Source organism: Mustela erminea, chromosome 7 (genome assembly GCF_009829155.1).
Source record: "Mustela erminea isolate mMusErm1 chromosome 7, mMusErm1.Pri, whole genome shotgun sequence".
NCBI classification, from domain to species: Eukaryota; Metazoa; Chordata; class Mammalia; order Carnivora; family Mustelidae; genus Mustela; species Mustela erminea.
In genome coordinates, this window is record NC_045620.1 from 26171350 (window position 1) to 26190648 (window position 19299).

Genomic DNA, 19299 nt, shown 5'->3' on the forward strand with positions numbered 1-19299 from the left:
GAACGCTTTCTGGGCTGGAACCAGCCGGGAGGAGCTGTCCCATTGAGGGCGTTAACCCTTCTTAGCCCACAAGGGGTTACCCAGGACACCGGGCAGGGGAAGCTGGTAGAGCCAGCCCCTTGAGATGCAGTGCACCTTGTAGGCAAGGTGACAGGGTCATCATTGTAATGTGCACCATGCAGAAGGGGCCCACAAGCAGGCACTGTGGTGGGCAGGTAACACAGGGCAAGGGATGGGGGATATTCCCAGCCTGGTACCTGGGACTTGAAGAATCACAGCCCAGAGCCTTGGGCCTGGCTCCGGCCCCAGCTGGCAGGCCCCAAAGGGCCATGGATTCACTCCCTCCATCAGGATGGCTCCTAGGGTGAAAAGGTTTATCCTGCGAGGTCACCGGGGATGGCAGTTCTAGGGACGATGGTAATGGGGCTGGGACTCAGGCTTGCGGAGAGGCAGAAACTCAACCCCACCTTGGGGGGTTGTGGCCGTGACTTTTTCCTGCGTGTGCTCTGTGGCTCTTGAAGGGAACAAAAATCTCTCTGAACCTCCACCTCACCCATATTGTTGAGTCTATATCCTTTACCTCCAGGGACCAGGGGAGGCCAGAGGAGGCCCCTGAAAAATCAAAAAGAGCTTTCCAAGCTGTGCTCCAGGGAGGTAAAAAGGACAGAAGCAATGATCAGCCCTGTTCCATGTTTCTGGGTGGCCTGCCTTCCTAGGAAATGTTAATTTGCTGTGTGGCCTCGGGCAGATTCCCTTCCCTTTCTGAACCTGTTTCCTCATCTGTGAAATAGGGTGAATGCGCACCCTGTCCCATCTTGTGACTGTCCTGATGGCCTAGGAGTGCCAGTGGAGAGCAGAGCCCAGATTGTCATTTGCATATTATAGAGCGGGATACTGAGACTCGTGCTGAGAGTCAGGGGTCCTGGATTCTAGTCCCAGCTGTTGTTCTCTGCTGAGGGACCTTCTTGGTTTTGGCCTCGGTTTCCCCAGCTGGATCCAGGCCCTGGATCTCTGCTGCGGCTGGACCTCATTTCCTCACCACCCCCCACCCCGCCCCACGGCTGTGACTCATCCCTCATCATCACGCTGTGTGGCCGAGGCTTAGCCTGGGTGGGGGCCAGCAACGCTGAGAGAACTCAGAGGAAACCACAGGCCCGGCCCAGCTGGCAGGTGGCGAGCGGGCGGGCAGGCAGGGATCCACGGCCCCGGGGGTCTGGTCTGCAAGCACATGTCCCATGAAAAACCCCAGTCAGGTTCCCCAGGAGTGTAAGATACCCCCCCGCCAGGCTTAGACCCCAAAGTCAGCCCTCCCCACCCCATGTGGCACCTGCTGCAGTGGGAGGCTGAACCCACCTGCTGGTACGGGACACAGGCAGGAGTGACAACCCTGGCCTTGCCCTCCAGGCCCATATTCATGGAGTCAGGGGAGGTAGGGATGATCAGTGTCCTGGTCTGTGGTCAGGTCCAGGATTTCTCAAGAGGCAGGCAGTGCATCAGTCAAGAGTGCGGGCTCTGGACCCATACTGTCTGGGTACCGGTCCTGGCTCTGCCAGTAACTAGCTGTACGTGCCTAAGCAAGTGGCTTAACCTCCCTGAAGCTTGATTTCCCCATCTGAGAAATGGACCTAACAGCCCATCTGTCGGGCAGGATCACCGTGAGCAGCCCCGGTGATCGTGACCACGAGGAGCCGGAGCGGGGCTGGTACCCAGCTGCCCTCAATGCATGCGACTGCTGTCATGGCCGCTAGAACCCCTTCACCCCAAGCAGGCCAACCAGCTGCCCCACTAAGGCCAGTCCCAATTCTGACTCAGTTGTCCTCATAGCCAGAAAGGCTGTGCCCTCTCTGGTCAGGCTCTCCCACCCTCTGGCTGACGTCTCCAGCAGATGGAGTCTGGGCCAGAGCCCGCTGTGGCCCGTGGGAAAGAGGGGAGAACAGCTCTCTCCCCAAAGCCTCTGGGGGAGACCCTCCCCATCCCTGCAGGTCCAGCAAGGGTGCCACAGGCCTGCCCGAACCCCTGGCTCTACCTGGGGGCTCTGCCATCTTGCCGACACCTTGTTCTGCTGAGAAGCCGGGTGGGCTCGTGCGCAGGGCCTTGCCCTGGGAGACAAGAGTTCAAGCTCCAGCTTCTGCCTGGTTGAATAGCCTTCAAGTTCCTTCCCCTCTCTAAGCCTCAGTTTTCCCCCCTATAAAATAGGAATAACAGGGGCACCTGGGTGGTTCAGTGGATTAAAGCCTCTGCCTTCTGCTCAGGTCATGATCCCAGGGTCCTGGGATCGAGCCCCACATCGGGCTCTCTGCTCAGCACGGAGCCTGCTTCCTCCTCTCTCTCTCTGCCTGCCTCTCTGCCTACTTGTGATCTCTGTCTGTCAAATAAATAAATAAAATCTTTAAAAAAATAGAAATAATAATAACGTCCACCTCATAAGCTGGCTGCTAGAGAAAAATGAGTTAATACCCACAAAGGCACTTAAAGGGAACCTTCTACCCGGTAAGCACCCTATGCATGTTGGAAGGTGCTGTGACAGATGAATAAACTGAGGCTCAAAGCGGGGAAGCCGTTTGCCCAGATCCTGGGCTGGGCAGCCTGGCTCCTTAGGCCACACCGGGAGCTACCATGCTGCACCCTTAAGTTCAGCTCCCCCCCGGAGCGTCCAGCCCCCAGCAGTGCTCAGGGGAACAGTGGTTTCCTCTGACCTCATCCAAGTCCACAGGCACATAAGCGAAAGAAAGCCACATCCAACCTGTACATTTATTTACAAGGCACAAGCTGAGAGCAGGTGGGGGACGATGGCTTTCCCACTCCTCCGGGGCCTGCTGACCCCATGATTTGAGGCCATGAGTGACCCCGAGGATGAGGGCCCACTGTGGCCGGGCTGGGCCCGCCTGGCCCTCAGGCAAGCTCGGGGGTGGTCTCCTTGTCCCCCAGGCCTCCCCCCGCCCCCTCCGCCAGGCCTGGGCTGGGCGTCCTTCTCTCACACCGAGTTCCTGTGTGTTGGTGGTCGTCAGGAAGGTGGGTGGGGGGGCCGGGCCGGGCCAGCTGGTGTGTGCTAGGCCTTATCTGTTGGGAGTGGGGAGGCGGGCGGGGGCATGGAGGTCCTCTTTCACAAAGCCTGCTCTGTCTCCCCTGGCAGCTGGGCCTCAGGAACTGGCCTTGCTGCCTTCCTGCCCCACCAAAGGCCTCCCATCCACAACCGCAGAAGCCCCACATGCTGGGACCCCCAGTCTTCCCGTTCCAGCTAGGAGCAAGCCCAAGCCAGGGATGCCCCAGGTGAAGCCAAGCAGGAGTCACCAGGGCAGCAATTTCCAAAAGGGGGAGCCGGGGAGGGAACAAGGGCCTGTGGCATCTGGGCTGTGGCTGATGGGCTGGGGGCTCTGTCTGGGGAGGCATTAGCAGGATCGATTCAGGCCACATCTGAGGCGGCTCATGTCGGGGAAGCAGTCGCTGCGCGGGGTCATGGGGAGCCCCGAGCCTCCCAGCCTGGCGCAGCCTTGTCCTAGCCAGCCCACCCTGGGGATCTGACACGTCTGCTCTGGCCTTCTGGGCTGTGTGGCCTCAGCCCTGGCCGCTGTGCAGCTGCGTCCAGGCTTCAGCCGCTCCTGGGGCTCAGACCCCCAGAGCCATGAGTGCTCCTGAGCTGCTGATCTTCTTGAAGCGGTTCGCAGCACTGACAGCAATGAAGTTTTTCTGAGGAAGGAGGAAGAAGGATCCCGGTCAGCCTCGGGGCGCAGAAAAACTGGCGCAGCTGAGCGCCTCCTAAGCTCTCCTTCATTCTCCAAGGGCCAGATGCTGGGGAGGGTGCAGTGCCCAAAATGGCCACAGGAGGTGCTATGACACCATGGCTTCAGGACTCCTTCCTTCATTCCACAGGTAGGACAGCCAGACCTGAGCACCTCTCTGCTCTAGATGCTCCAATGGTTCCTATTTCGCTCCAACTAAAACGCAAGCCCCTTGCCATGGCCAACAAGTCCCTCCACCCCCTGCCTCCCATTCCTCTCTGACTTCATCTCCCTTCACCCCTTGCCCATCCCACTCCAGCCTTACTGGCCTCCTACTTTTTCGTCATGTTTTGCCAACCATGCTTGTGCCTCAGGGCCTTTGCACAGGCTGTTGCCTCTTCCTGGAACACTCTCCCTCCAATACCAGCATGGCTCACTCCTCATCTCCTTCAGGTTTTTTGTTCACATGTTCTTTCTCAGTGGGCCCTTCCTGACCACCCTATTTAGAAGTGCAACCTCTCTCCTAGCACTCCTGACCATGCTTATTTCTTTCCAGAGCACTTCCTTAACCCTTTTTCATAACTCCCTACCCTCTATCCAAAGTAAGTTCACAAAGACTAAAATCCTTGTCTCTTTTGTACACTGCCGGTGCCTAGAAGGAATAGATGCTCAATAAATATTTGTAAAATGAAGGGAAAAGGCCAGTGATGGGGTCAGAGATCTTTTCCTGTGCCTGAGCCTCAAACGGACACCCCTCCCCAGGGTGGAGGGTCACCGATCCAGGACAGGAACCAGCCCAGGACAAAGAGAAAAGCCAACCCTGTTTTCCAGACAGGGCTAGGCCTGGTCCATAGGAACTGCCAAGGCAGGGCTAGTGGGGCCTGGGATCTGCCAGGAGCTCTTCCTGCCGGCAGCCCCTCCCGCCACCCCACCCCATCCAGTGGTACCTTCCAGCGCCTCTTCATGAGGTATTTCTTGAGCAAGATCTGGGACTTAAGGCGTCGGTTACAGCGCTTGGCTTTCTCTGCCAGATTGTTGAGCCAGGGGTGGGCGAGGCACTGGGCAGCGCTCATCCGGGCCCTGTGGGAGGAGGGGGCAGTGTGGTGAGGGCGGGCAGCATGCCTGGGAAGCACCAGAACGCAGAGGGCCCCGGCCTTCTTCCTGCCCTGCCAGCACACACCTGCACAATCACACACACACACACACACACACACACACACACTGGAGTTGCACACATGGGGTCTGTGTCCTCAAGTGAGCCTCACCTCTGGTCCTTGACAATGAGGTTGGAGACAAAGTCTTTGGCCTCATCGGACACGGCCTCAAAGGTTTCCTCATCAAAGTACCAGTTGGCAGAGAGAACATTGTTTAGGGTCTCTGTGTCATCGTCTCCCAGGAAGGGGGAGAGGCCGCTCAGCCTGGAGAGGAGGATGTCAGGAGGCAGGGAGGTGAGATTAGAGACACTGTGTCACCTCTGCGGCTTCAAAGGATGGAGGCAGATTCTAGGAGGCAGCACCATGTGCTGAAAAGACCCCCAGGCTCTTGAGTGGGACAGACCTGGGTTTGATTCTGGTTGGGTGACCTTAGGCAAGTCACTTCCCCTCTCTGAGCCTCACTCTTCTCATCTGTAAAATGGGCATAATCATCCCAGCTTCCCAGGGTTACAGTGAACAAGAGGGATGAAAAGGGTACAAAAATGATGTCTGCTGCTCCTCTGCCCCCAACCAGATCATCAAGGATCTGCTGTCTAGGAACACTGACTAGGACACTATGCCTTCAGGGCCCTTCACTTCTCCATCTACAAAATGGGTACAAAGTTCCCCTTTCCTAGCTCTCCCCAGCATGCCCTCTCCCAGCAAAACCCTGATTGAGGGAGCAGGGGCATGGAACCCACCTCACCAGGACCCCAAGTCCAATTTTGGTCTCGGCTGCCCCCCCCATGTGTCCCCACCACAGAGATGCCATATTCCCTCAGGACTCACAGCATATAGGTGATGACCCCCATACTCCACATGTCTGTCTTATCAGAGATTTGGTCATAATTCACCACCTCAGGTGACAGAAACTCTGGGGTCCCAAAATTCACCTTTAGCTTCTCATTGGGATTATACCTGAGGGCGAGAGCAAGAGCTCAGAGCGCAACCCCCAGCCCGTTCACCGCACCCTCTGCACCTCCCCTGTCCCCCGCCCACCTCAGAGGCTTGCCCTGCCCTCCCCACCCACCGACAGGGTACCTCCGTGCCAGGCCAAAATCAATGATCTTCACCAAATGGCCCGTGGTGTTGACGCACAGGATGTTCTCTGGCTGAGGAGAAGGGGGTGGCCCAGATTGACCTCTGACCCAGCTCACTCTGCCTCCCCACCCAGGTCCACCCAAGTCCCAGGCTCTCTGGGCAGCCTGTCAGAGACCCCCAGACCTGCCTGCTCCAGGCACAGACGAGGACCCTGACGCCCTGAGAGGGTAGGAATCGTCCTCTCCTGGCCTCCTTGTTCCTCCCACTGGTGTCTAACTGAGTAAGGGCTCAGTCCAGGCTCCTGGGAATCCAGGAGTCACAGGTCAGTTTGAGAATGACGTTCCTGAGAGGCCAGTCCCTTCCTGCTCTGGGCCTCCAGGTAACACAGGGACACAGGACTAATCTGATGTTGCAAGGCAGAAGCATTTTAAGTAGTTAACCATGGTTAAAAGGCAGGAGACTTTGCACAACAAGCCTGCCTTCCTAATCTTCAGCACCTCCCAAAACCCCAGAAACCCTAGCTACGTGGCCACACGGCACCTGGTGTGTGTCGCTACTGTCCCCTGAGCCGGGTGCTGGGCCCCAGAAAGGTCCCTCTGGGGGAACAAGACAGACTCAGGCCTCCTTCTGGAGGACACAAGACTTCCTGAGGAGCCCTGGGAAGGGTCTTACGGCCATAGTTCACCCAACTTCCTTGACCATGAGACCCTTTTTGATGAGAAATGTATTGCTATCCTGAAAAAACACATTTTAGAATAAAGAGGCTTAAGACAGCTTCTACCCAGGACGCTGTGTTTTAACTGGGGACCCTGCTCTGGCTTTCACAGGCCAATGGCAAGCCTCCAACACTGTGGGCAGATGCCAGCTCGGTCTAGAATCTCTGGAGTCACCCTACATTTTCCTTTCCCTGTCTCCTAGCCCCTCCCACATCAGCAAATCAGGTTGGCCCCATTTTCAGAACGTACCCATCGTCTGGCCACCTCCCTTCCCTCCGCCGTGGCCACTGGTGCCAGCCCCCACCGCCTCTGCCCTTGGTCATGACAACGGACTCCTGGATTCCCTGCCGTGAAGCTGTCCCATGGAAACCCCTCTCTTTACCCTCCTGGCTTCCTCATGTGTCCGTGGGGATGCTACCTGCACACCTGGCCCGTGGGCTGTCAGAAGGCGCATACGCCCCGAACAGCTCCGACCCGGAGCCAGCACAGAGCCGGCGTGGGCCAGCCCCGGGGCCTGCTTCCGCCCCAAGGTTCCGGCCCTTGCCCACTTCTTCAAGTTCACCTTGTCTGTCTCCCCATTCCTCTCACAGGCTTCTCATCATGCTCATCGTGGTTTAAGAGGACCTATTGTAGGAATGCCTGTTTCTGCCACTGACCCGGAGGCTCCAGGGGACAGGGTGTGTCCTTCGTCATCCCTACAGTGACACCCGTGCCCAGCACAGCGTGCAGCCACAGAGGGGTGGCTGAGCACAGCAGAGGAGTGTGATACCCATTTATCAGAGGAATGAACCCAAGTACTAGCCACGAGGCCAGTGGGTGGTAACCCCCCCTCAGTGTCCAGACTACGGCTTCACCACTGGCCCGGCCACCGTCCTGGAGGCATGAGCCCCCCGCACTGCCGCTGCTCCCACCTACCCCATACGGCGGCTGGCTGCCCACCCCAGGCAGCTGCCACCTTATGCGTAAGATGGACCGAATGTGTAAGGCCTTCGGGCTCTCCCTGACGGGCTCCGTGCAAGGCACCGAGCAAGGTCAGAGGAGGGACAGAAATACTCTTTCATGGAACGATTTTCCTCGTGCCTAGCTCACGCAGGTTGCTGCTATACCACACGGCTTTGTTTTCCAGACTCCTCTTCTAGAACCTAAGTTCCTCGAGGGCAGGCATCTTCGTCTACTTTGCTCATTGCTGGGTCTCCAGCACGTCGAGCACTGCCTGCCGTGAAGTAGGCCCCCGACAGCTCCTTGCGGGACACAGGAACCAACGCTCAGAGTGCCTGGGAGGGGCCAGCCCCACGTGGACATTTAAGCAACCCTTAGCGAGCTGTAGGCGTGAGACGCCGGGCTTGGGGCTCCCAGGACAGAGGGCGTGTGCTCAGGACTCCGCTACAAGTCCCTGAGAGCTGGGACCAAGTCTTGTTTCCTCTGTTGGATCCCTAGCTCCTGGTACTTCGGGAAGCCTCAATATACCCTTTGGGATCTGCAGCTAGAAGGATAGAGGGACGGAGAGGCCGGATGGGAGGGGGGCGGGACCACCGGTGGTGACCCTGGCTTCAGGGGGTCCGCTGCGACTCCTGAGCACCCCCCCGGGAGGCCCCAGTACCTTGAGGTCCAGGTGCAGGACTCGCATCTTGTGCATGAAGAGGATGCCGTCGCAGATCTGCCTGACAAAGACCATGGTGTCCACCTCGGTCAGATGATAGTCCTCATCCACGATCCTTTCGAAGAGCTCGCCGCCCTCGATGCTGTGTGCACAGACCCCTCTGCAGGCTTGCTTCCGGGCTGGCTGGCACCCCCACCCGGCCCCCTGCCCCACGGCCAGCACTCACTACTCCATGAACAGGACTATCTCGTGCGACGTCTCGATGGCCGCGTACAGCTGAATCAGGTTGCGGTGGTTTAGCTGGTTCATCACCTCGATCTCGAGCATCACCATTTCCTGGGCACCGGGGAAGCCAGGGCCACCAGCTGAGTGTCCCTGCTCCCTGCCCTGCCCCCTCTGTACCTCTGCCCTGGATCGGACCCATCAGGCCCGGCCAGGACCCCCCCGCTTGGCCCCCTCCTTGCCAGCCTCTCTGTCTCCCATCTCTCCCCACCTGGAGCCCGTGTCCTTGTACCCTGGTCATTCTGGCCAGGACACCGTTCCTTGGCCAGTTCTTCCCTTCTCTTCCCGACTGGATACTGGGGTGCCCGAGGGCCAGTCCTCCACTCACTGCTCTCCTGGCTGCACTCTCTCCCTGGGCTTTCTCCTCAAGTCCCAGGACGTGGCCGATCCCTGCGAAGGTGACTGATTCCCAAATACACATGTCCACCTCTGAGCACACCCTTGAACTGCAGGCACCCACGGCTCCCACAGCCTATTGGCCATTCCCCTCGGACGGCTAAGACACTTCCTGCATCTCTCAGGTCCACATGAAACCCTTGCCACGGCTTCCACCCCACCGCTGAGCTGTCCTCAGCTTGCCTGTTGGCAAGAGGGCCTGCTCCCTCGCCCAGGTGTGCAGGACCCCAAGCCAGGAGCCGTCCCAGATTCCTCCCATTCCCATACCCGGGCTTGGGAAATCCCTGTAGAGTTCAAATCCAGGAACTTCTCACCAGCTCCACCACCACTGTCGTCCTGACCTGAGCTGCCTTTATTTGTCACTTTGAGAAAGGGTGAATGCCAGCTGTCACAGCGGTAGCTTGAAGTCAGCCATGGTAGGAATGTGGATACCAGGGGAATTGCCAAATGCTACAGATCGGGCCTCTCACCCCTGCCCATCCCCTTAGCGCCCAGCATCACATCACTGCCCCAATTTTTCCATTTTGCCCATGATGCTGCTCCTTCATTCACATCTCACTCCGCCTGCTGCTTCCTCAGACAGGGCTGACCTCACCACCCTATCCTCGCGGCCCTCATCAGCCCCCACGCTCTCTGTACCCTCCCTGGCTCTATTCTCCTTCCCGGCACCGCTCAGGTCCTGACGTCACCCTTCCTGTGTGCGTCGTGCTGAGTTCTCTGCCCCCGTCTTGAGCGTGTCGGCCCGGGTGGGCAGGGACTCCGACAATTCACTGCCCCTTCACGAGCCCCTAGGGCAGCGAACGGCCCAGAAAAACTACTCACTAATTCATTCATCAAGAGCTGACTCCAGGGGCACCTGGGTGGCTCAGTGGGTTAAAGCCTCTGCTTTCGGCTCAGGTCATGATCCCAGGGTCCTGGGATCGAGCCCCACATCGGGCTCTCTGCTCTGCAGGGAGCCTGCTTCCTCCTTTCTCTCTGCCTGCCTCTCTGCCTACTTGTGATCTCTGTCTGCCAAATAAATAAATAAAATCTTAAAAAAAAAAAAAAAAGAGCTGACTCCAGTTAATCTCACAGCACCTATGTCTGGAGCATCTACACAGAGCCAGGTTCTTGAGAGAGGCCCGGAGACCCCGCGGTCAAGCGGGAGGCCGGAGAAAGGCAGAGTCACATGGAAAACGCACGCTTTCCTGATGTGTGATGATGGAGAAGCAGCGCCACAGGGCTCTGAGCCTCTCCTCACACTCCTCCCAGGTTCTAGACCTCCGCACGCGCTGTGTCTCTGCCTCAAATGCCCACAAGCTCCCTTCTCAGCTCTCCTGCCTCTACCCAAGGGTCCCCCACAGACTTCTGTCGCTCCTGGCCTTCTCTCTCACAGTCCCCTCAGTCTGAGGCCCCCTGCCCTGCCTCTCCAGCTCCTCCTTCGAGCCTTTACTGGAGAGAGACTGGCCCGCTGAATCTGCAAGCCCCTCCACAGCCCCCTCCTGACCCCTGCCTGACCCCCACCTGACCTCTGCCTCACCCCCGAGTGACCCCCATTCTAGCTCTCCTGAGCTACAGCCCTTACCACAACAGGGGGCTACGTGGTCATCATCCCCTCATTCCCCATGAGCCTCTGTCTACCTTCACTCATTCATTCGCTCTTTGATTTGTTCCTTGAACAAGCACTGCCCTCGGCCTCCTCTGAACCAGGCCCAGGCCAAGTGTGGAGGCACAGCTCTAGACCAGGCCTGATTACCTGGGCACCCCCTGAGGGCAGAAACCATATTGACTTCATTTTGCGACACCTGCCCGGCCCCTACACACTGTGCCCAGCGCAGGGCCTGGCCCAGAGCCTGTGCTCATCAGTGTTTTCTGGATTAAACCAAACAGAAGGCAGGAACGTCCAGGGCCTAGAAGGGGAATTCCCAAGGATAAGTTCACCAACTGAGGTGTCTTGTTTATGGGTGGGGGCTTCAGGTCCCTGTGACAGGGTTGTCCGTCTGTCCATCTGTCTATCTGAGTGACATCCTCAGCGCATCAAGGTTCACACACCAAGCCCCTGGTGCAGACATATGGGCAGAGGGAGGTGAGAGGTACCCACTCAAAGAACTCCCTCTCCTTCCCGTGTAACCCTACTGCCCCCCAGCCCCTACTACCTTGTCTTTGGGTGTCTGCTTCTTGATGACCTTGGCTGCCAACTTGAGGCCTGTGGCTTTCTCTGTGCAGGTACAGACTGCTCCAAACTTGCCGCTGAGGAGAGAAGAGTTTGGGAGTGAGGCGGTTCCCAGGGGCCCAGGGCTGAAGTAGGGGGCCTGCAGTCTGCTCCTGTCTGGGTCCCCCTCTGTGAGCTGGGACACCTGCTCTGGTCTAAGTCAGGAGCTCTATGGCAGGAACAGTGGCTGAACCACACCAACCATGGCCACAGGACGGGTAGACTCATCCATAGGCAGGCCCCTGACAGCTCACAGCCTTGTAGTAAGCATGGGCCTTGGGGCTCTGAGTCCCAGGGGAAGGCACCTGGAGGGCTTTTTTGAAATACTTTGAGGGGATCTGGGTGGTGCATGAAACTGAAACAGATGGGAAAATGCTGTTGGTTTCCTACGGGAAATACTGAACGATGAGCGGTGCGTCTGTGTGAGAGACAGAGTCATGAGTGCGAATCATCCCATGTGACAGCTTGCGTACGAGGGAGTAAGTAACCACGCAGAAGTAATTGTGTCCACGTAGATGGTGTCCAGTTGGGGTGTGTCTGGGCCTTGCACAAGAAAGAGGTGAGGCCCTGGGGCTTGACGCTGTCCTGCCTACACGCCAGGGGCTCGGGTCCCAGATCTCACCCGCCCAGAGCCTCCTTGGAGTTCAGGCTGAATTGACTGTTGACATTCCCGGGCCTCAGCTCCACGATGCGGTGGGGAAAGGGGGCTGGGGGAGGCGGACAGTCATCTGTGAAGAGAGAGCAGGGCCATCACAGTCAGTGCCAGGGGCAGGGGACGAGGTGCCCCAGCACCACCCCCTCCTGCCTGGCCGGGGGCCCATCCAGGGAAGTTCACCAAGTGATACCTGGGGGACAGCTGGCTCCAGGATAGGGGCTAGGGGGCCCAGTTTCCAGTTCCAGCTCTGCCACCAACACACAAAATGGCCTTGGGACTCTGTCAGAGGGGGCTCAGCGTCTCCTGGCACAACAATGGGGACAGCTGATTGGACTTCTCAGACCCTCCCACATGATACATGTGAAGTCTCCATCCCAAGCTTTCTGCATTTCCATTAAAGAAAAAAAAAAAAAAAAAGGAGGGGAGGGGGCAGGATAATGGTGGAATGTGATGCCTGAATGATGGGGTAGGTGACAGGATCTGCCTACCATCCCCTCTAATTACACCACAAGCTGGCCTGTTCTCTGGAATGGCTGCCCAACCTGGGCAAGGCCCAAGGGCGGGGGCGGGGGGTGGGGGGCAGGGGAGGAGACCGGGACCCGAGATGTTTGGTAGGGAAAGGCTGCCACCTAGCGGCAACCACGGGGAACAGCGGGCCCTGGCGGCTCGCAGGCTGAGTCATCGGGAATGGAAACCTCTTTATAAATAGCAAGAGGCAGCAGGGAAGCAGGGCTGGTGATAAATCTGACAGCCCTCGGAGGTTGTTCAGGTCCCGTCACCCCAAGGATGTGATTTCTGGAGGGGGCGGGGCAAAAGCCTCTGCTGCTGCCTGGGGGAGGAGGCAAGGCTCCTGGCTGCCGCCCAGCCGCCAGGCCCTCCCACCCTGTCTGGGTGGCACTGTGCCGCTGACCGGGCAGGCTGGCTGGGCTTCCAGGGCACCTCAGTCTGGAGGAGGGGGTGTCAGGACACTCTGGGCTCTTCTGACCCCATCTCACCCCACCCCCAGCCCTGCCGCATCCCCACCCAGACCTTTTCCCTATGCACTTGCTGCCCAAGCTTTCTCATGCTTGGTGGCTCCTGCTGCCTGCTGGATAAATCACCAAACCACCCAGCCCCTTGTCTGATCACCAGTTAAGGCCACTCCACGGTCCTGCCCCATCTCACGTGCCCAGCTTCCTTTGTCACTGCTCCCATAGAGGCACCTGTGCTCCTCAGCTCATGAACCTTCTATGGCTCGCCACCCACTCCAGGATGCCCTTTAACTACCAAAGCCTGGCCTTTGAGCCCTTCTACAGACTGACTTCAAATTCCACTGTCTAGAGAGTTAGTGCTCCTACAAAACCTGTCTGATTTTTTTTTTTTTCAAAACCCCTTTATAGGTAAAGTAGAAGTAAGTCAACAGTGAACTCTGAAGTGGGTCTATTTGGACAGGTTCAAATACTGTCCTAGCTGTGGATTTGGGGCACTCACTCCATTTCCCTTTCCCTGAGCCTCCATTTCCCCATCTATCAAAAGGGACTAGGAACTTATACTTCTTAGAGTTGTGCATGGCTCAGAGCAGCACAGTCCTCTAAACAGGGAGACATGGGGATACCTGGGGAGCCCCCTTCCCTCCCCAGCCCCCACCTGCCCCTGGCCTACCCAAAATCTGGAAGCAGTCCTCCTCCCTGGCTGTGAGACAGAGGGCCTGCCCCACCTCCGATTTCTCCGAGGGAACAGCCTGGAACTCGATCCCCCTCGAGGTGTCCCCTTGCACCTTAGCCTGGCCAGCCTGGCCTGGAGCCTTCTCTCCTGCTTCCTTCTGGCTGTCTGCCAGGACGTTCTTCCCTCCTTCTGCTACCTTGGCTGGCCCGGGATCCGTGGGGCCGGGGGTCACAGGCACCCCTTCAAAGATGAGCTCCGATGCATCACTCAGGGGCTTCTTAGCAGGCAGATCCTCAGGCCTAGAATGTGAGAACCCAGAGGTGATGCCTTCAATGACCACAGCATTGTTTCTGCTTCCAGGAAGCCTCGATGTTTCCAGAACCTCTTCTGCAATCTGGAGCTGATACAACCACCCCCCAAACCCTGTCCCCACTGCCACCCCAAATGCACTTCATACGAAATCAAGGGATGTTAATAATAACATGCATGACATGGGGGGGTTATGGGGGTAGGAGAAGAATAAATGAAACAAGATGGGATTGGGAGGGAGACAAACCATAAGTGACTCTTAATCTCACAAAACAAACTGAGGGTTGCTGGGGGGAGGGGGGTTGTGAGAGGGGGGGTGGGGTTATGGACTTTGGGGAGGGTATGTGCTATGGTGAGTGCTGTGAAGTGTGTAAACCTGGCGATTCACAGACCTGTACCCCTGGGGATAAAAATACATTATATGTTTATAAGAAATAAAAATTAAAAAATTTAAAAAAATACCAGGCATGTCTGTGGTCATTCTCTTGACGATCGATGCATTAATACATCATTAATATCTACTAATAGGATTGTTGTTTTGGTTAATCATGAGGTGGCTACAGTTAGATTATGGAGCTCATGATTCATACAAACTGGGAATGCAACTGATTAATCAGTGATACCAATGTATTAATTGATATTAATACATAATTCAGCCTGATACAGGTTTAGTATCATGGTTTACAATATATCGCTAATATCACTCATGTGATTAGCATTCAGGTACATCTAACAGATTGCCTCATAAGACTGGTGCTATATTATGGTTAGGAAAGCATTAGTAATGTTCTATCAATCTGATGATTAGTCATGTTTCATATTATAGTAAGAAGAACGGAGATCTTTTCCTCCCGAAATCTCAGTCCTGCCCTCGGCTAGAACCAAGTTCAAGGTGTAAGGGAGACTTTCGCCTCCAGATGCTTCATGAAGAGATCTTCAAGGACCTCTCTGTTTTGACATTCCAGGTGTCTGTCAACTATCACCAAGTCCTGGTTTCTGCAGGGGCACAACGTAGGAGAGCCAATGCCCAGGACAGATGCTAAACATCAGAACTACCCAATCTAGCACGGAACACAGTGGCAATGAGGTCGAGACAGAGCAGCTAAATGCACCTGCTGCAGACAGAGCCTCAGACCCCTCCCCACCGCGCAACGGGAGACATTCACCTGGAGACGACGGCAGGGCAGCTGGGACTGTGCAGAAAAGCGGGCGAGCCCCTCCTGGCCCCTGCTTGGCCCTCCACTGCCTTCTTGTGTACCTTGGGCTCTCCGGGGCCCTCCTGCTTGGCATCGGGCTTCTCGACGCTGGCCTCGGCTGTCGCTGTCTGCTGGGGCAGGGCTGCTGGCTGCCCAGCACTGCCCTCCGCAGGCCCCGCACCCAGGTTGCCTTCTCCCTCGGGGCCCGGGCTGCTGCTTGAGGGTTGGCCCACCGCACCATCCTCTTTCTTTAGGGCAGCGGCTTTGTCGTCTTTCTTCGTGGTGGGTGGAGCAGGCTCTTTCTTGGGATGTGGGGTCCCAGGTTCTTTCTTTGCATCTGGGGGGCCAGCTTCTCCCTTTGGGTCTGAGGCGCCAGTTTCTTTCTTTTCATCTGGGGGCCCAGGACCTTTCTTTGGGTCGGGTGGGCCAGACTCTTTCTCTGTAGCCGGAGGTCCTTCACCTGCTGTACCTTTAGGTGTCTCGTCTGCAAAGGAAGTGGGATCCCAATCAGGATTCTCCGTCCTCCCCCAGCCAGGCTGACCAGAGACCAGCTCCGGGCCCAAGTCCCCACCTAGGCAGCAGCTTGTGAATGTTTATCCCACTGAGGCTCTGGGGCCATTCCACGGGTTCTAGAGATGGGCTGCTGAGGGTCTTGGACGCCCTCGTGGGAGGCTCTGGGTCCTCAAATGCACCTTGATGCCCCCACCATCGCTTGCCCTAAGTGTGTGAGTGCCCTGCACAAGGCTCCTCATTTTCCCAGTCTCTCCGGGGAGGGCTTCATGTCGGCCCTCGACCCTGCCCAACTTTACCCAGAGATCGTCCTCATTTCTGGGTCCTTCGTGCGCCATACAAAAAGGCCTGGGGCACAGAACTCCCGCTGAGGAATGGGCCCGGCCCTGAGTCAAACACCCCTTCCCAGGCTCCTCCCTCTGCCTCCTGCCCCAGCTTGGCACCTGTTGGTGGGCTCTGGAGTCCCAGCTCCACTGCTCCGTTTTCTGTCGCCATGAGGTAGGGAGGCGTGTGCTGCTGCTTGTCTAACTCAGGTCTTTCTAGCTGCAGAAAGAAGAGTGAGGTGTGTCAGGCTGTCAGATTCTCTTCTTGTCTGGCTGAGCAGAGCCAGGGCCAGCTGATTGAGGGGAGAGAGAGGTACCTGGAGCAGCGAGGGGCAACCTGGTGGCCGCCTGACTTGCAGCGGCTGCCCAGGAGCACTCCTGGGGCAGTTGTAAGGGATTGGGCTGGGTGGGCAGAGGCGGGGGCAGGGGTGCAGGCAGGGGAGGCGGGGACGGAGGAGAGGATCTCTTACACCAGGGGCCATGCAGCTCGGACTGCCACCACCTGTCACTCTTGGCCCCCGTTCAGAGGACACGGCATTCTTCCCACAGACTGATGGAGGGGGGGAGAGTAGTGTTAGAACAAGCAGGAAGAGAAAAGGGAGGGGGCCACTGGGCCCCCGAGGGAGCAGCCTATCCCCAGGCCTCCCCCGGTATCACTGGCTTGGACGGGATCGGGCAGGGGGCCTGGCCTAAGAGGAGCTCCCCGGCAGGGCCAGAGGACAAGAGCATGCTTAGGCTGGACGCTGGCTCTGCCCACCTGCGCGCCATGACTCCTGGGGTTGCCCAGAAGCTGGTGAGAGCCACGCAGGCCCCAGGGATAATCCCTCTGACCCCACTGCCCAGCTCTGTGCCTGTGATCCCTGCTCTTGACCTCCGGACCTGCTTGGGGGCATCTTTGGGGAAGAAATTGTCCCAGGGGCACTTGCTCAACATATCCATGGACCTGAAAGCCTTTTCTTTTAAAAATGAATTTTTGGGGGGCTCCTGGGGAGACAGAGGCTGGCCTGCTTTGAAGGGGAGGGTGCTGGTGGAGAGTCTTTTCCGAGAATCCTCCACCATAGTGGGGACCTGGGGGCTACTCAAGCCCGAGGTGATCAAGCTGAGGTGGGATGGGGAGAGGTGTGATCCAAAGAGCCTTCCATCCTGCAGGTGCTGCCAGCCCAGAGCTTGTCTCTGAGGGGGGCCTTGAGAACTGGCTGGGCTGAGTGCTCTGGAAACAGCTCTGCAGGGGGCATCTGGGTTCAGGGCCTCCACCAGAGAAAGCAGCGAGTCTGAGCAAAGGAAAATTACGGAGCTGTGAACAAGACTGAGGATGCCGGGAGTGAAAGGATACAAGGCAACCTGCAAAAGGCGGGGGGGCGGGGGGGGATGTAAGCCATGTGCAGAGCAGCAAGTAGAATATGCTATTTCATTGGGCAAAAGGGGGTAGTAGGTACAATAACACATAAACTTGTACCTTACACACATAAGAATTTCTTTCGGATGATAAGCAAGAGACTGAGGAACGGGGGTGGGAGGGAGCTGTCACGGCACACCCTTTTCCTTTTTTTAAATTTGCACCGTGAAGTATGTGAATGGAATACTGTTTGAAATGAATGAGTTTTTTTTTTTTAAGTGAGCAAATGTTGAGCTTGTCGGTGGTAGAGGCTAGTAAAAACCAATGTTAGGCTCCCTTCCCCAATCTTTTTTTTTTTTTTTTAAGATTTTATTTATTTATTTGACAGAGAGAGATCACAAGCAGATGGAGAGGCAGGCAGAGAGAGAGAGAGAGAAAAGCAGGCTACCTGCTGAGCAGAGAGCCCGATACGGGACTCGATCCCAGGACCCTGAGATCATGACCTGAGCCGGGGTCCCTTCCCCAGTCTTGATGCCCTTCCTGGCCTTCCTCACCTCTGGTTCCCTCCTTCTGGGTCCAGGTGACAGTCTGCCTCTCCTGGGGAGCAAAAATACCAATGAACGCCGGTCTAGTATTTGCTCCAAGTGTTCTTAGGTAGATTCACTCATGTGAATTTCAGAACAACCCATTGAGGTAGGTTCTACTACAGATGGGGAGACTGAGGCACAGAGCAGTTTCGTAACTTATCCAAAGCCATATGGATTGTCAGGGACTGAACTAGGATCTGAATGAACCCCGGCTCTCCTAAGGGAAGGGAGCTCCCGTTTGGTTTTTTTTTTTTTTTTTTTGGAGGCTCTGCTGTTAGCTCGACGCACGTTGTCTGAAAACTTCATCTTGATAATAACTCTGTGGGGAGCTTCCATCCTATTTCCTAGATGAAGACGGGGGATCAAGAGAGTAACGTGTGCAAAGTCACTCCACAAGGGAGTTGAGCCAGAAATGTCCTTCTTCAAAGCCCAATGTCCTCTTTCTTCCCTAAAATCTCCCAGCCTGTGTCTCACCCTCTCTCCCCACCTAGTGCCCCCTAAAGGGTCTGACAGCGTTCTGAGGGTTGAAATGCTTCTTCTCGTGCCTGTTCAGGGGAGCCCCTGGCCCTCTATCTGTTCATTCCTGCAGCACGTTCTGGTTTCGGGTGAGATGTTGTGCCCTCCTCCAGGCTGATCCCACCACTAATGGGTTCCAGGACCTCCTGGAGGGCAGGGGCTTTGTGACGCTCGCATGCGTGTGTCCCCAGCACAAAATGTACTTGCCAGGCAGTGTTTGGTGAGTAAGCGACTGACTAGCAAGGCTTTGGCCTGAGTTTGTGGGATTACTCTGGTACGATGGCCCTCGCTGACATTCCCCTGTTATTAACCACGGTTGTCGGCCTGTATTTAGGGAGTGCGCCCTTGGGGCCAGGCCTGACTCTGCCAAGGGCTTTACCCAGCTCTCTGGAACCTCACAGAGGACTTTAGGGCCAAGGATTAGGCCACTTTAAAGTGCGGAAGCTAATGCTGAGAAAAGGGAATTTTATGGTTCCCACATTAAGTAACGTTTCTTAAGCTCTTACTAAGTGGGGCAGGCCCAGGGGGTAAGCAACTTCGTGGCATTTGTGGCAACACACCTACCGAGTAGTGGTTAAGGAGCTCTGAGACTAGTAACCAAGGCTGGGACAAACGCTTGCCTTATCTGTGGGACGAGCACCTTCCTCATAGGGGAGGTATATAAAGCATTTAGAACAGTAAGTGTTGTAGACATGGCAGCTGTTTTCTCCCCATTTCACAGATGTGACAGGAAAACTGAGTCACGGGGCAAACTCACAGAGCTGGGTTTTGAAGCTCAGCTCAGAACCACTCTGCCCCACTGCCCCTCCCAGGGTGGCTGGGAGCACTCAGCCAGCACACGGTATGGACAGTGCTTGGCACAGTCCATACTGTAATAGATAATGTGGTGGACATCCCAGGTAGAGCGCTCAGCTGTCCCGGCAGGCTCCTCTGCGGTCCCTCCCGCTGGGATGAGAGGCTGGCCTGGTTCCGGATCCACGGGATTGCCTGCAGCTTGCTCCCCCGCCCCGGGTTAAGCTCAGCCGGGCCAGCTGCTCCCTGGGAGTCCCCGGGCTTCTTCTCAGCACTCTCTTGGAGGCACAGGG

At 56.8% G+C, this 19299-nt stretch overlaps 1 protein-coding gene across 1 annotated transcript; it reads right to left on the reverse strand.

Moving 5' to 3' along the window:
* Nucleotides 1-2732: 2732 nt before the first annotated feature.
* Nucleotides 2733-16231, reverse strand: MYLK2 (myosin light chain kinase 2). Its single transcript, XM_032351047.1, has 13 exons — nucleotides 16093-16231; nucleotides 15896-15995; nucleotides 14913-15426; nucleotides 13435-13736; nucleotides 11761-11866; nucleotides 11083-11176; nucleotides 8496-8605; nucleotides 8270-8411; nucleotides 5954-6024; nucleotides 5702-5830; nucleotides 4985-5137; nucleotides 4667-4799; nucleotides 2733-3687 (listed from the first exon to the last, which is right to left on the reverse strand). Exons 2-13 carry the CDS (start codon nucleotides 15945-15947, stop codon nucleotides 3607-3609), a joined length of 1887 nt encoding a protein of 628 aa, XP_032206938.1. The 5' UTR covers nucleotides 15948-15995; nucleotides 16093-16231; the 3' UTR covers nucleotides 2733-3606.
* Nucleotides 16232-19299: the final 3068 nt, after the last annotated feature.